Source organism: Rana temporaria, chromosome 2, assembly GCF_905171775.1.
Source record: "Rana temporaria chromosome 2, aRanTem1.1, whole genome shotgun sequence".
NCBI lineage: Eukaryota > Metazoa > Chordata > Amphibia > Anura > Ranidae > Rana > Rana temporaria.
Window position 1 is genome coordinate 244,953,026 of NC_053490.1, and position 15,879 is coordinate 244,968,904.

General features: G+C 37.1%; 1 protein-coding gene across 1 annotated transcript in view; it reads left to right on the forward strand.

Annotated features, from left to right (window-relative positions):
• LOC120926622 (dynein beta chain, flagellar outer arm-like) overlaps nucleotides 1–15,879 on the forward strand; it is a 533,844-nt gene that overhangs the window by 270,940 nt on the left and 247,025 nt on the right. Inside the window, 4 exon segments of the mRNA XM_040336739.1 lie at nucleotides 948–1,094; nucleotides 3,630–3,814; nucleotides 7,835–8,385; nucleotides 12,354–12,526. Coding sequence (XP_040192673.1) covers nucleotides 948–1,094; nucleotides 3,630–3,814; nucleotides 7,835–8,385; nucleotides 12,354–12,526 — 1,056 coding nt within the window.

The following is a 15,879-nucleotide window of genomic DNA, read 5'->3' on the forward strand; positions in this document are numbered from 1 at the left end:
AACACGATCACCCACAATTTTCAACCACAGAAATTGCTTGCAGAACTGCATGAAAAATTACATTTTAATCTTACTATGTGTAATAAGGCATGGTTTGTGTTTTAAATGTTATTTACAGTATGTATACCTGTACATAATAATAGTATAGAAAATTAGGTTAATTCGAAATTAGATCCCTTATCTTAATCTAGTACATGTTTCTAAATAACAACCACTTTGCCCTAAATTCATTTAGGTACCAATTCATTAATTGCCCATTAATTCAGAGTTACTTTTAACAAACCATAGTGATCCTGCACAATAAAATAAGATCCCAGACATGCCTAACAAAGAAAAAACCTTGTGGTGTCTACCTTCCAAAAAGGGGATTTGGTGGTGTATGTATTGTCCTGGCATTTTAACACCTCAAGAAATGTGACAGGCAGTTGGTCAGATCTGCCTCAATTCCAGTAGTAAAACCATAGTTTGTAGACAATATAACTTTCACAAAAAACAATAAATATACACTGAGACATGTACCAGAATATATTTTGGCTTAAATTTATGAAGAATTTTGAATTTATTGGATATTTTTATAGTTTTATAACAGAAAATATATTTTTTTTTTTCAGTATGTTTTCATTTAAATAATAAAAAATAAAACATCCAGTGGTGATCAAATACCCCTAAAAGAAAGCTCTATTTATGTGAAAAAAATTATATAAATGTAATTTGTGTACAGTGTTGCATGACCACACAATTGGGAGTTAAACTAGCACAGTGCTGAATAGTAAAACATTGTCACGAAGGGGTAAAACCTTCCAGAAGTCAAGTGGTAAAAAATGAGTTATTTACATGTTTTCTGGTTATTGCTTCACAATGTCTATGTAAAGCAAAGGTAGCGGGAGGTTAGATTTTTTTCTTTTGCTTTTTATTATACTCTCTTACTGTAAGCCTCTTGTCTCTAGGGTCAAAGAACTATGGTCCTGCTCACTGAAGAGGACATTGATCCAACAGCACTGGTGTACATTGCTGAATTTGTTGTTTTTGGATCAGTATCTCATCTCTTCACACTGGAACAACAGGCAACCATAGCTCATGCCATGAGAAGTGAGGTATGTCTTAACTATATTATCATCTGGTACACATACATACAGTACTACATTTATACAGGGACATGCATTAAAATTAGAGGTGCTTTGATAAGGTCAATAAAAGGAAACATAGTAAAAATCAGTGTTTTGTGTGCTCACCATAAAGGATAAAGATATTAATAAACATTGCAAAATATGTAATGTCCAGCACAGATTTAATACTGCAGTGGTCAGGACTAGGTATTGTACATCACAATGTTCAGAAGTATCTAATGTACAAAACAGTCTATAGAGTGCAGCAGGCTGGGGTATGTACGGTAGAGCACAGCTTACAGGCTGCAGTTATCAGCGGTATGTAATGATCAGCACAGCTTACAGAGCACAGTGATCAGGGCTATATTATACAGCACAGCTTACAGAGTGCAGTATATAATGAACAGCATAGTCTACAGAATACAATCAGAGTACATAGGGCCAGGGGATGCAGTGTACAACACAGCTTACAGAGGCCCAGAGGCGATTCAGTTCGCATGTGCCGCGCTATATAAGTTTTTCATTCATTCATTCATTCAAAGTGCCACATTTAGAAATATGTTAGGGGAATACAGTACAATGTAAAAAAAATGGCCAGTAATGTATTGCTTCCCTTTTGTTGGTGGTCAGTAATGACTGTTTCTTTAGGCTAGCCATCAGTGTTGAGTGCCCCCTATTTCTAGTGGTGAGTAGTCCCTTCTATTAGTGCTCAGTGGCCTTTTAAGCTAATGGTTAGTGGGGAGTGCCCTCTTTTTTGTTAGTCGTTAGTGGGAGCTCACTAATAAGTTATTGGCTTCCAGTGAAAACTTACCTGCTGCATAGGCCTCCTGCCTTTTGGCTCGTCAGACATTATTCCTGCATTGATCTAGGGCTAAAACCTTTCTTCTAAATAGTGTCTTAATATAAGACATGTTCCCTCTTAGTAACAAAGCAGCTTTTACATATTTGTAAGAAAAGAAATGTCTGCACATCCAGGAATTCCGATTGCCTTTTATTGTTCAAAGTGGTAACACCAAGGACACCAACGCAAGGTCACGTAGACGCATTTCACACAAACATATTGTGCTTAATCATTAATGATTAAGCACAAGATGTTTGTGTGAAATGCGTCTACGTGACCTCATGTTGGTGTTATCACTTTGAACAATAAAAGGCAATTGGAATTCCTGGATGTGCAGCCATTTCTTTTCTTACAAGTTTCCCATGGAGGCGGGCCGGGTCTGGCACTCTACAAGATATTCCACCTCAGGTTATCATCATACATCTGGAGCAGCGGCTCTTTTTTTTTGTATATTAGCTTTTACTTATAACCATAGCACAAAGCAGGGGACGGCACATCAGTGATGTCTGATGCTAGGACTGGACCATGGATTTAAGTATTGAAGGATTATTAGTGTTATGTATGACATGCAATTATTAAAATCAAAATTAGTAATGAATATGAAAGCAATTTTTTGGACTAATACCCAATAACGACTGGATTTTTAAATCAAAGCTAATAAGTCTGTGCATTATTATAAGACTGTGGATTTCTGAATAATCCAAAGCAATTACAGTTTATGTTTAAGTAAAGATATAGCAATATTATAATGCCTCTTGCACACTGCAGCTTAAAAAAGCTCAGTACGGCTTTTTTTTTTACTGAGCTAAAATACAGCCCATTAATTTCAATGTGCCTATGCACACAGACATGTAAACAAGAGCTGTGCATTTTTCAGTAAAAAAGAAAATAGAAAAATCTGCATTTATGGTAAATAATTTATGCCTCATGCACGCAAATACGCATGTCCATTTACATATTGTGCAGAACAAAAATGCAAGAATATGTTTGCTTGAAAATTGCGCAAATGCATATATGCGAAAATGCACACAAATACATACAAAAGAGAAACGTCAGAAAAAGTAGATGCTCAAACAGGAGTATCGTGTACAAGAGGCCTCAAACAGGCACTGATAAAATAACATTATACACCTTGTGTAACTGGTTATACTATCAGCATGTAGATGTCTGGAGAAAAAAGCAATTTTCAAAGAAAGCTTAGATTTAGATTGTGAAATGGTAATTAGTACAATAGAGTCTCTCATTCATCTTTAAACAGACTGCAGTAAGTACTTTTCCCAGAGTAATGTGTTTCTATTTTTTTCACCCTGGTACCGAGAGAGATGTCTCATCCCTGCTACTTCTATTTCTATCTGAATTACACTGAATATACAATGACATAAACTTTTTATAGTTTGTCATATAAAGGCTGTGTGCACGTAGTGTGGCTGACTGCAATGGCTCCAGCGGCTTGAATGTGTCCTCAGGTCATACACTTATGCCCGTATGAACACAGATAACTATGATCCACAATTCTGTATAGACTTAGCAAATGTAAAATCAATAAGTACATTGCTATTTGCAGTGAATATGATATTTTGTTCTCTCAAAGAATACATACAAGTAGATATTATAAAATGGTAAACTCTTTATTGGTTTGTCTTCCTGTCCAAGTATGCTCATGATTATAAAATGTTTTTCAGGTAACCAATGCTGGACTGACATACTCCAAGGAGAGTGCATGGAATCTGTTTTTGCAGGTGGTTCAGCAGAACATTCGCTGGTTTCTCATTCGTAGTGACATGGGATCTATATTCTACAAGTGGTGTCAACAATTTCCCTCCCTCTTTAATGCACTTAATGTTTATTATGTCCCTCAGTGGACAAGGTAAGTCATTTCTGGAGCTTATTAGAGAAGAGTAAAAGAGTTATAGATGCTTCCACCAGGCAGGTAATTCTGCATTGGAGGTAGACGGTATTATTCAAATAGAATTGGCTATATATTCAAGTGACCTTTGTGACTTGGCTGTTAAGTGCCTGCTCAGGTTTAATTATTCATACTAAATAAAACTAGTATGGCGACCACACACATGCACGCATGCTCTCATTGTACAACTGCATTTTAAATCACTCTCAATCAGTGTTCTGATGTCTCCACAAAGAGTACCTATCATCTACCCAAAGCTATCACATAGGGGGCTTGTTAGCTCCCTTGTAAAAGTAACTGTACCAGTGCAACCAGTGGTGTAAAGAAAAAACTATTTTATTAACCAGCTCATGCAGATATACTGCGGCAGAATGGCTCTCCTGGGCTAAATCTCGTATATATACAGCTTCGCCCTGTAGAGCCACCACAGGGCGCGATCCCCGCCGGCCACGTGCAATCGCGTGCACGAGCGGGAGCATGGGAATTTTTGTGTGTAAACTCACAAATCCCTGAGCTGTCTTAGGAGCTGTCTTAGGAGACCAGAAAGATTGTGTCTTTCTACAAAGTAGAAAAAACGATCTATCAAATCTTCTAGTTAGTCCCATCCCCCCACAGTTACAACACACAATAGGTTAAACATTAAACCCCTTGATCACCCCCCTAGTGTTAACCCCTTTCCTGCCAGTGACATTTACATAGTAATCAGTGCATATTTATAGCACTGATCGCTCTGTAAATGTCAATGGTCCCAAAAATGTGTCAAAAGTGTCCAACCTGTTCGCTACAACATCGCAACACCGCAAATTACTATTAAAAAACGCAATATAAATGCCATAATATTTCCCCTATTTTGTAGACGCTATAACTTTTGCGCAAACCAACCGCTTACTGCAATTTTTTTTACCAAAAATATGTAGAAGAATACATATTGGCTTAAACTGAGGAAAAAAACTCAATCTTTTTCTTAATTGGGATATTTATTATAGCAAAAAGTAAAAGATATTGCGTTTTTTTCAAAATTGTCGCTCTTTTTTTGTTTTTATCGCCAAAAATAAAAACCGCAGAGGTGATCAAATACCACCAAAAGAAAGCTCTATTTTTTGGGGAAAAAAAAGTCAATTATGTTTGGGTACAACTTCGCATGACCGCACAATTGTCAGTTAAAGCGGCGCAGTGCCGTATGGCAAACAATGGCCAGTCATTGGGCAGCCAAATCCTCCGGGGCTGAAGCAGTTAACTAGCTTAAAAAACCTAAGATTTCTTCCCAAAAAGTGTTTTGTCTTTTTCAGCCTCTGCTCCCAACCTTACCGTGCCAGTGCAATTATTACATCAGATTTTGTTAGTGTTGTACTAATGTTAGGCAGTCACTGGGATAGGGATAGGGAGGTATAAGACAGTTGTGCAAGATCACTGAGAAATATAAATCTAGCGCTGAATAAAGGCATGCATGCTGATGTATCTGCCATATTTTATATACATTTGTTTCTGTATCAGATAAATATTCATATTTTTCATAGACAATTGTTGTTCTGCAGAAAGATATTGCAAAAACGTATTCTAAACATACAACTAAGAAAAAACTTGTCATACTGCAGTGCTTAAACGGTAGGAATGGTTGCTTATGGTCTCCTAAGATCTTTGTTTTTTCTCTAAACACAGAGAAACTGATTGTTCAGATTTAAGCTTTTATTTCATTGAATAGCCAGAGGGAAATAATAAAAATATACACACAGCATTCTCAACAAGGCCTCACTTCCAAAACCCATCGACCAGACTAGATCCATAGGGAAAGCAGACAGATTAAATTCACGGTAGAAGCTGCAGCTGTGTTGCCCTGGTTACCTGCCAATCTTCTTCATAATTAATAAGTAAAATATTCCTTCAGGTCACATGATTCACTGGGTTAACAGAGATGGCATAAAAATATTCAAGCAGTTTACTAGGATTATTTTGTGTTGTCATTCCTTTTTGCTTCCTCTCTTGTTTCTAAAGGAAGAGTATACTAAAATAATTCTGATACCTATTCTTAATGTAAGAAATGTTGGCTGTGAATTGGTCTGCTTTTAGTTGACAAAAATAACACTGTTTTGTAAAATGCTAACATACGACTGAACACATGCCATCCAGTATTTCAGCATCCATTGTTGAATTTTCACCTGTAGTCTTTACCTTATCTGCATTTGCAGGGTGTCCCATAGGCTTTACAAATACAGCTTTTTGCCTTCCTGGATTTTTAGACATGCATTTATATTGGACAGATTTTCTTTTTGCAGCAGAAATTCCTAGCTACAATTGACCCTCGTTTGGTATTATGCTTGGACGTTTGGATACCACCAAATGGGATTTTAAATTGACAAAGCACTAATGAAATATGTAAAAAATTGTTTTATTGATACAAAAAAACAAAAAAATCATCACACAATGATTGCTAAAACATACACTAACATTAGATACAAATACACATACAGTAACACAATATCTTGCAAAAGAATATAAAGGTACGATTATAAAGTAGTTTCTCTCCAGTATCCAAAAAATACTTTCTGGTAGCCAACATCTGGGAAAGCTTTCTGGGTAACAACGCATTTCAGGTTCAAAGTCCTTTCATCAGGGTTAATTATATAGGAAAATTTAAATTTGAGATATGGTGAATGACACCGTCATGAACCACACAAAATATTCAATATTCAAGCAGAATTAGCATTGTCAGTGGATGGCGTATGTGGAGGTCTAGTTCAACCTACAGATTTCGAGTATTGTGGCCCATAGGAAAGGAACATGTCACTGGTCCCGCAGGTAAAAGGATGTACAGCTAGGAATGGAAGCTTTAAAGCTCATATGGAGGTCTCGCAATAAAGGTCAGGTAAGAATTTGGTCAAGGTCCTGCATCAATGGTGAAACCTGCATTGAAAATGTCACTACCGTTACTTGTACTGTGTAAAGGGTGTCCATTGGGCACACCATCCATACTGGCAAAGTCTGCACTCATTTGGTATTATGCTAGGATTACACCATCCTGCAACCATGCTAGTAATAGGCTCCATGCACACAGAAGCTAAAAAAAGCTATTGCAGTAGCTTTGCAGGGAGCCTTTCAACCTTTTTTTTTGCGTTTTTGCAATAGCGTTTATTAACGTTTTTCAGTGTAGCGTTTTTTAGCTTTTTTTCTTTTTAATTTTTTTTTCAATAGATAAAAAAATGCAAAAAAACGCTGGTGCCGGCGTTTTTGAGCATTTTTCGGTGATGTGCGTTTTTGAGCTTTTTTTTCCCCGTTCAGAAAAAAGCCAATAAACTCCAAAGCTCTTTAACACTAAAAAACACATGGGCACATAGGGCTAACATAGAGTTCAGTTTATGGGCTTTTTTTTAAAAAAAAGCCCCAAACGCCAATAAACTGCAGTTTATCAGCTTCAGTATGCATGGAGCCATATTGTTGCTCAGTGGTGAAAGTCTAAATTTTCCGATATAGCAGAATAAATAGATCCTTTAGCTATATATCAAATGCTGGTTTGAGCAAACCACTTATTCTGACCATATTTTGAAAATAAAACACAAAACAAACTATAGCAAAATCTACAGAGTTCTGTGAATGGCAAACTACAAGTACAGACAGCTGCTGTTGAGCGCTCTGGTAGTTCATTCTCTCTTTCTGTCAGTGTGTATCTGCCAGTCTGTACATGGTACGAACAGACAAATACACTGACAAGTCTGCAGGAGTCCTACATGGCACCAGCGATCTGCTGAGATTTACAGGCTTCAAGTAAAACAAATAATAAATGCACTTTTTTTTCCTGCAAAAGGGTGCATTTATTTAAATTTTTTTTAAAAGGTGAACTTATACTTTAAACAATTTTAACGAAAATGTTTTCTTTTTCTATACTAAAATATGTATTGGTTTTAAACTATTTCAGCTATAAATGATGTATTCTCTGTTTTCTTTTTAAGCCCATGTTAAACATGTTCTATAATTTTGTTTTTCTAGGGAAACTCTAGTAGAGCATGCAAGTTATCACATAGAAGATTTAGGCATGCTGACCAAGCAAGACAAAGAAAACGTATGCTATCTTCTATCATCCATGCATCTTTCTATTACTAAATATATGAAGTCATCCGAAAGTACATATGGCAAGATAACCAATGCAACCTTTGAACATTTTGCTCAGTGTTTTAGAGCTCTTATGAAAGATCAGTATTCTGCAATATTAAAGCAACATGATTTTGCTAAAGAAGTCCTAATTTGCATTGAACAAAAACTTAAATCGCTTGAAAAACTGACAGATGACCTAATTCATGAAAAGATTGTCCTGGAACAACACAAGGAGGGGACACTGAAAATATTGCAACAGATTGCCCAGGATAAAGCTGTGGTGGAACAGAAGATCCATGCTGTTCATCAGCAGTTACAAAAGATCAAGAAGTTCAGATCCCTTCTTCCTGAATATCAAGTTGCATTTGAGAAGGCAGAGTACAAATGTTCTGCTATCTTAGAAAACATTAAGGACCTGGTGCAAAACATGGATGTAGCAGCACTAGGTGGGTACCATTTATCTGTTTTATAGTGGTTACCAGCGATGAGCGAATGTGCTTATGTTCGAAACAGGGGCTGCTCTTTGAACTTTCATCAATTCTAGAAAATGTGACTTTTAATCTGAACCTCATTAAACTCAATAAGCGCTGAATCCTTCAAATCAGTTCCGTCCATTTTCAAAGCTAAAAGACAATGAATTGTCAAGCAAAAGGCATGGGGAGTTGGGTACTGCCATAGGTGCCATGAATCAATGGAAGTATTTTAAGAAAAACTGTTATTTGGGGAGAAGGCCCTCTGTTTTGTGCAACTTTGAGGGCGAAATGCTTTAAATGATGTGCTTAGGAGATGCCTATAAACTGTATGCATTGTAACTGTACAGTAACATTCTCAAGGACAGTATCGGCAAAGCCATATTCTGGCATCACATAATCTGTGTGTGATATGTTTTTATTTTACCTTACTTTTACATTATTCATTGGCTTACATACATCATCATCATCACAACAGTCTGATTTATTGTAACGTGTAACAAAAAACATTTTTTTGGTAGCATATTATTTTTGATACAAAGGCCGGAAATATTGTACTGCCACATTTAGGCCACGTTTAGGCCTCATTGCCTAAACCACATCCCCATTTTGTTTTGGAGGTCAAGAACAAATTAAGATTTATATTTTTTATTAAACAGATTTATTATGCTACACACAGCATTTGTAGTATTTCTACAATTTCTTGTAGGACTCATTGCCTAAATCACATCCCATTTAGCTTTGATATTTTTCTGATGAAAGCATAATTAAAAAGCTACAGGCAGCATACATAGTATTTATACTATTTTGTGTAGGCCTCACTGCCTAAACCACACCACTATTTAGTTTTGTAGAAGTAAAAAAAAAAGTTAAACTTTATATATTTTCCTATTAAAACAGAATTAATATACTACAGACAGCATATGTAGCATTTCTACAATTTCTCATTGGCCTCATTGCCTACTACATCCCCATTAGTTTTTGGAGGTAAACAAAAAACGATTTTACATTTTCCTGGTCAAAACATAATTAATGTGCTACAGACAGCATACATAGTATATGTACAATTTATTGTAGACCTCGTTGCCTACTACATCCCTATTTAACTTTGGAGGTAAAAAAAAACCTATGTATATTTTTCTGGAAAAAACTGAATTAATGTGCTACAGACAGCATACATAGTACTGTATATGTACAATTTCTTGTAGACCTCATTGGCTAAACTACATCCTATTTAACTTTGGAGGAACAAAATACATTTGAAGTAAATTTTTCAGATTGCAATAGAGGTAATATGCCACACACACAGCGGGGCAGATCCACAAAAGTATCACGCCGGCGTATCTCTTGATACGCCGTGTAATTTCAAATTTTGCGCGTCGTATCTTTGTTTTGTATCTTCAAAACAAGATCCGACGACATCTCGGCTAGATCCGACAGGCGTACGTCTTAGTACGCCGTCGGATCTAAGCTGAAATTTTTCGGCGGCCGCTAGGTGGCGTTTCCGTTGAATTCCGCATCGAGTATGCAAATTAGCTAGTTACGGCGTTCCACGAACGTACGTCCGGCCGGCGCATTTTTTACGTTGTTTGCGTTCGGCTTTTTCCGGCGTATAGTTAAAGCTACTGTTATGAGGCGTACTCAATGTTAAGTATGGCTGGCGTTCCCGCGTAGGAATTTGAAATTTTTACGTCGTTTGCATAAGTCGTCCGCGAATAGGGATTTGCGTAGAATGATGTCACCGTCGGAAGCATTGGCTTGTTCTGGGTTAATTTCAAGCATGCACACTGGGATACCCCCACGGATGGCGCATGCGCAGTTAAAAAAAAACGTTGTTTACGTCGGGTCATGACGTATTTACATAAAACACGCCCCCATCACAGAGATTTGAATGGCGCGCCATTACGCCGCCAAAGATACACTACGCCGCAGTAACTTACGGCGCAAATTCTTTGAGGATTCGAAAAAAAAAAGTTACGGTGGCGTAGTGTATCTTAGATACGCTGCGCCCGTCGTATTATTGTGCGCAGGTACTTGAATCTGCCCCAGCATGTTTAGTATTTCTACAATTTCTTGCAGGCATCATTGACTAAATCACATACCCTAGTAGCTTTCCACAGACCAAAAATATAAAGTTAACATTTTTTACATTAAAATGGAAGGGATATGGTGCATGCTGCAAATTTGTAATCTTAATGCATTTCTGGATAGCCTTGTTTGACAAAAAAAAAATGTTTGAGGACAAAAAACAAAATAAAGAATTTATTGGTCAATATTAAACAAATAAATATTGTATATAAGACATAGACAGTATTTTAACAGTCTCTTGTAGGCAAAAATTGAAAATGACAGACCACATGCAGTTTTTAACCCCCAAAATCATAAAAAAGTATTTAAGTAACTGCATAGACAGTATTAGGCTGCACTGTGAACAGGCAGGACAAGTCAGCTTTTAATAAATAATATCTACTAAAAAGTCTTCAAAATATTTGACTCCATATACAGTAATTAAAAATGTACTTGGCCACATTTGAAAAGGATGAGATGCAAGGTAGATTTTAATAACAAACTCAACCATAGAGTGTATTATTTGACCTGAAAAAAATCTGTAAAATATTTTATTGACTCTATGCACAGCATGTAAGTACTTTTACTAAACCACAATTTAATGGGGAGAAACCAGGCATGTTTTCATAAAGAGATCACAGAGTACACAATTTCAGAGAGACAATAGTCACAAATATTATTGATTGATGAAGAATAGGCTGAACAATAATAGACCTCAAACTTTGAGGTACAAGGCAGGACTTAACTTCTTGTTTTTCAAATAAGCTAGTTAGAAGCTGACTGGTTACTATGTACAGGTGCACCAGATTCTGTGTGCACCAACTTTAGAAAATCTCATCCAGTTGGACAGCATTATTATCCACTTCAGCCCCGGACCATTTGGCTGGCCAAAGACCAGAGCACTTTTTGCGATTCGGCACGGCGTCGCTTTACCTGATAATTGTGCAGTCGTGTGACGTGGCTCCCAAACAAAATTGTTGTTTTTTCCCCCACAAATAGAGCTTTCTTTTGGTGGTATTTTATCACCTCTGCGTTTTTTTTTTTCGCTATAACAAAAATAGAGCGACAATTTAAAAAAAAAATTCAATATTTTTTACTATATTACTGCTATAATAAACATCCCCAAAAAATATATATGAAAAAAAATTTGTCAAGCTATTTTCAAATTGTTGCCTATTGATGTATAGACATTCCCTTTCTGGTAGTGGGTGTGCTATACAGCCAGACCACACAGAGGAGGTGGTAAAATGGATAACTAAGTTGTTTTCGTCCTCCTCCTCCCTGGTGCAGAGCAGCACCTTATCATCAGTAACTGCAAATGTGCCCTCTTCTTCCAGTAAGCCATAAAACTATCCCCTATTTTGTAGACGCTATAACTTTTGTGCAAACCAATCACTAAACGCTTATTGCCATTTTTTTTGTTTACCAAAAATATGTAGAAGAATACATATCGGCCTAAACTGAGGAAAAAAAAAACATTTTTTTGTATATTTTTTGGGGATATTTATTATAGCAAAAAATATTGAATTTTTTTCAAAATTGTAGCTCTATTTCTGTTTATAGCGCAAAAAATAAGAACCGCAGAATAGATCAAATACCACCAAAAGAAAGCTCTATTTGTGGGGAAAAAAGTATGTTGATTTTGTTTGGGAGCCACGTTGCACGACCGCGCAATTGTCAGTTAAAGCGATGCAGTGCCAAATCACAAAAAGTGGCCTGGTCTTTGGCCAGCCAAATGGTCCGGGGCTTAAGTGGTTAATATATTCTTGGAGTACATATTGAATGATAATTCCAAGACTTCTCATCATATGTAACTGAATAGTTGTGGCAATAGATTAAAAAGTATTTTGGGTGTGCTCATATTTTCTTTTTTGCAGGAGAGCTGCGCGCAATGCAGAAGCCAGATTTGGATATTGAAGAGCTCATGGCTTCTATCATCATAATTCTGAAGTCTCCAAACACTGACCTCACCTGGGCAAAGGGAGCTAAGAGGCAAATGGCCAATCTTGACCGATTCATGAATGAGCTAACAACATTTCATATTGCCCAGGTATAATTATTTTTTTGATAAAAGTTCTCATACAAAATTCGACTCCTTGACCCACAACTAGCCTATGCTTTACCAAAAATCCAGCCTGGGAAGAGAAGTTTAGAGGTATTTGTTAATGGCTCAAGGGGCAATGTATTAGAGTCCCACAAGTTAATTTTATGCAAATATTCAGATAACTTGGCTTAACGCTATATACTTTTAATAGAACATAGCTAACTCAATTGAAACTTGCTAAATTACACCTTCCCACTCCTCATGCTGCCCTAAATGTAACAATACTACTGATACCTTCTATTATCTTTTGATGGTTTGTCCTATAGTGCAGAGCTTTTGTCAGCAAGTGGTACAGTTTATATATGATAATATTATTCCCATAGTTATCTTAGATATTAGGATATTAGGATATACTGTAAAACATCACATTTATCAAGAGATAATGTTATCAATTTTTTGTGTGTGAAATATTGTTCCTAGCGTGCAAATTAATACATAAAGTCTGTATAAATACTATACTGCAACCATAATAATGTGAATTCTGAATATCTGACAAGCTCTACCTTATAAATAAGCTAAAGTATGAAAACAGGATTTGCCTGCTAAAGTTTAAAAAAAGATGGGACAGATGGCTATCCTCTGTGGTGACCTACAGCACTTATACCTATACCTCAGCATGGCTTAAAAACATGCATATTATAAATCACATAATTAACACTCCTTTACTTGCCATTTAAACCATATGTACTCATCTGTTCTTCCTATGGCAAGTTGTGTCCTAAAATCTCTTGCATTTGCTTCTAATCTGGCAGATATGTGTTTATAAAATAATCAATCTTATCTAGTGCTTCAAATCATATACTATATACCCATGCACCTGCTGTATATCACCATTTGCAATAATACATAACAATGTAAAAATTGTCTATTACATTCATATAAAAATCAAAATACAATAACAAATCACCAAATGTGATCATAGAGAATCAAAAACTTGAAGGCAACATATTACAAACAAATGACATTGTCCATACATTGCATTTTCTTATCCTTGTGCAATATGTGATATCATAAAAATACACTGGTGCCAAAATGATTGTGACCTCCACCTTGCCACTGGGCACACAAGATAGACATTTGTATCAAAAGATCATGCAGAGCAGAGCAGAGCATGCTCCCTTTAAAGCCAAGACAGGGATAACTCTATAGACAAATCCAGCTCAACTAATGCAGAGATCTCCCAGCATGATGATGAACTCCAGAAAAGAAAAAAGGAAATAGAACATTCAACAGCTTTATTATGAAGGAAAAAGTCATACATCATACAATTTTATTTCCTTAAACCACGGGTTGAAGAAAAGAAAATAGATGTATTCCCCCAAACAACTAGTGTTTATGGGGGCTGTGCTATTTTATTTTGACAGCGGTAGGCTTCCCAGCTGCCAGAATACAATAATTACTGCTGGCAGCTATAGCCGCTAGCAATGATAGAACAATAAAAAAACCTTAAAGGCTGGTTGTACTGAAGTTGATCAATGGATCGACTTCAGTAAAACCAGCCTGCACATAGATGGATTAAGATATGGCCGGTCTCTGCTGAACCGCCCGAATTTCGATCAGTCTATGGTGGTCTTACACTCACCACTGTTTTAAAACAATCAGGCCCATCTATTGACTGCAAGAACATTTGTCAAGGGCTAGTGCAGTGTAAACTCACACCTCTCACAGAGACACACTGGGTTGATTTACTAAAGGCAAATACTGTATACTGTGCACTTTTCACTCTGCAAGTGCAGTTGCCCCAGAGCATGAGGTGAAGCTTCACTTTGCAAAGAAAACCCAATCATGTGCAAAGAAAATAAAAAAAAATGCATTTTTGTTTGCACATGATTGAAAGGTGGAAGTCAGCAGAGCTTCTGCTCATTTACTAAGCTTTGGAGCAACTGCTATTGCAGAGTGCACAGTCTATTTGCCTTTAGTAAATCAACCCCATAGTGCAATCCCCTCCAGGAAGTCCTAGGCAGCACATCCCACATAAAAGTTTGCACTGGGCCTTAAAGCGGAGGTTCACCGGTAAAATCTTGTTTTTACCCTTAGATGGATGCTCATTTAGTCTAGGGGAATCGGCTAGTTGTTTTAAAATCCGAGCATTACTTACCGTTGTAGAGGGCGATCTTCTCCGCCACTTCCGGGTATGGGTCTTCGGGACTGGGCGTTCCTTCTTGATGACAGTCTTCCGACAGGCTTCCGACGGTCGCATCCATCGCGTCACGATTTTCCGAAAGTAGCCGAACATCGGTGCGCAGGCGCAGTATAGAGCCGCACCGACGTTCGGCTTCTTTCGGCTACTCGTGACGCGATGGATGCGACCGTCGGAAGCCTTTCGGAAGCCTGTCGGAAGACTGTCAATCAAGAAGGAACGCCCAGTCCCGAAGACCCATACCCGAAAGTGGCGGAGAAGATCGCCCTCTACAACGGTAAGTAATGCTCGGATTTTAAAACAACTAGCCGATTCCCCTAGACCAGTGATGGCGAACCTTGGCACCCCAGATGTTTTGGAACTACATTTCCCATGATGCCCATGCACTCTTTAGAGTAGCTGAGCATCATGGGAAATGTAGTTCCAAAACATCTGGGGTGCCAAGGTTCGCCATCACTGCCCTAGACTAAATGAGCATCCATCTAAGGTTAAAAGAGCAAAAAACATAATTTATCGGTGAACTCCCGCTTTAAGTTATATTTTCTTTTCAATTGTTTTTATTAAATTTTAACAATGAAAATTACAATAGTAGCATTGCATAGGATATTAGGTCAAATTAATATAGCTTATTAACAAATACACCTGTGGGTATCACTTATTAGGAGGGCTTGCACATCCTACTACACAATGTGGATGCCACAAACCCTTTCAAAGGCTATGCACAGGTTAGCTATAGAGTGTTATCAAAAAAAGAAAAAATATATATTTCTCATCTATTGTAGGCAAGCTACTACATACGTAACAGTGAAAAGGCATAAAGTATAAAGAAAAACAAATAAAACTGTGTGTACCATAACACAAGGATTGCTCATTAATTAATTATTTATAAGGCTTTTATTAATAGAATGAATCATATCTGGGAATCTTGAGGTCCATGGTGACCATTGCGTATTAAAGGCATTTCAATTATTAGATTGAGTTGCGAAGTATCTTTCATTGAATTACATTTTCTTGCAGTAACTAGATGAGCATGATACCAAGGTCTATCTAAAGCCTAGAACACACGGGCCGAATGTTGGGCGACATCGTCCGGTTCAATAAAAAATGGCCGAAATTCAGCCCATGTGTGTGGCAGCCTGTCTGTTCGAACCCCACTGCT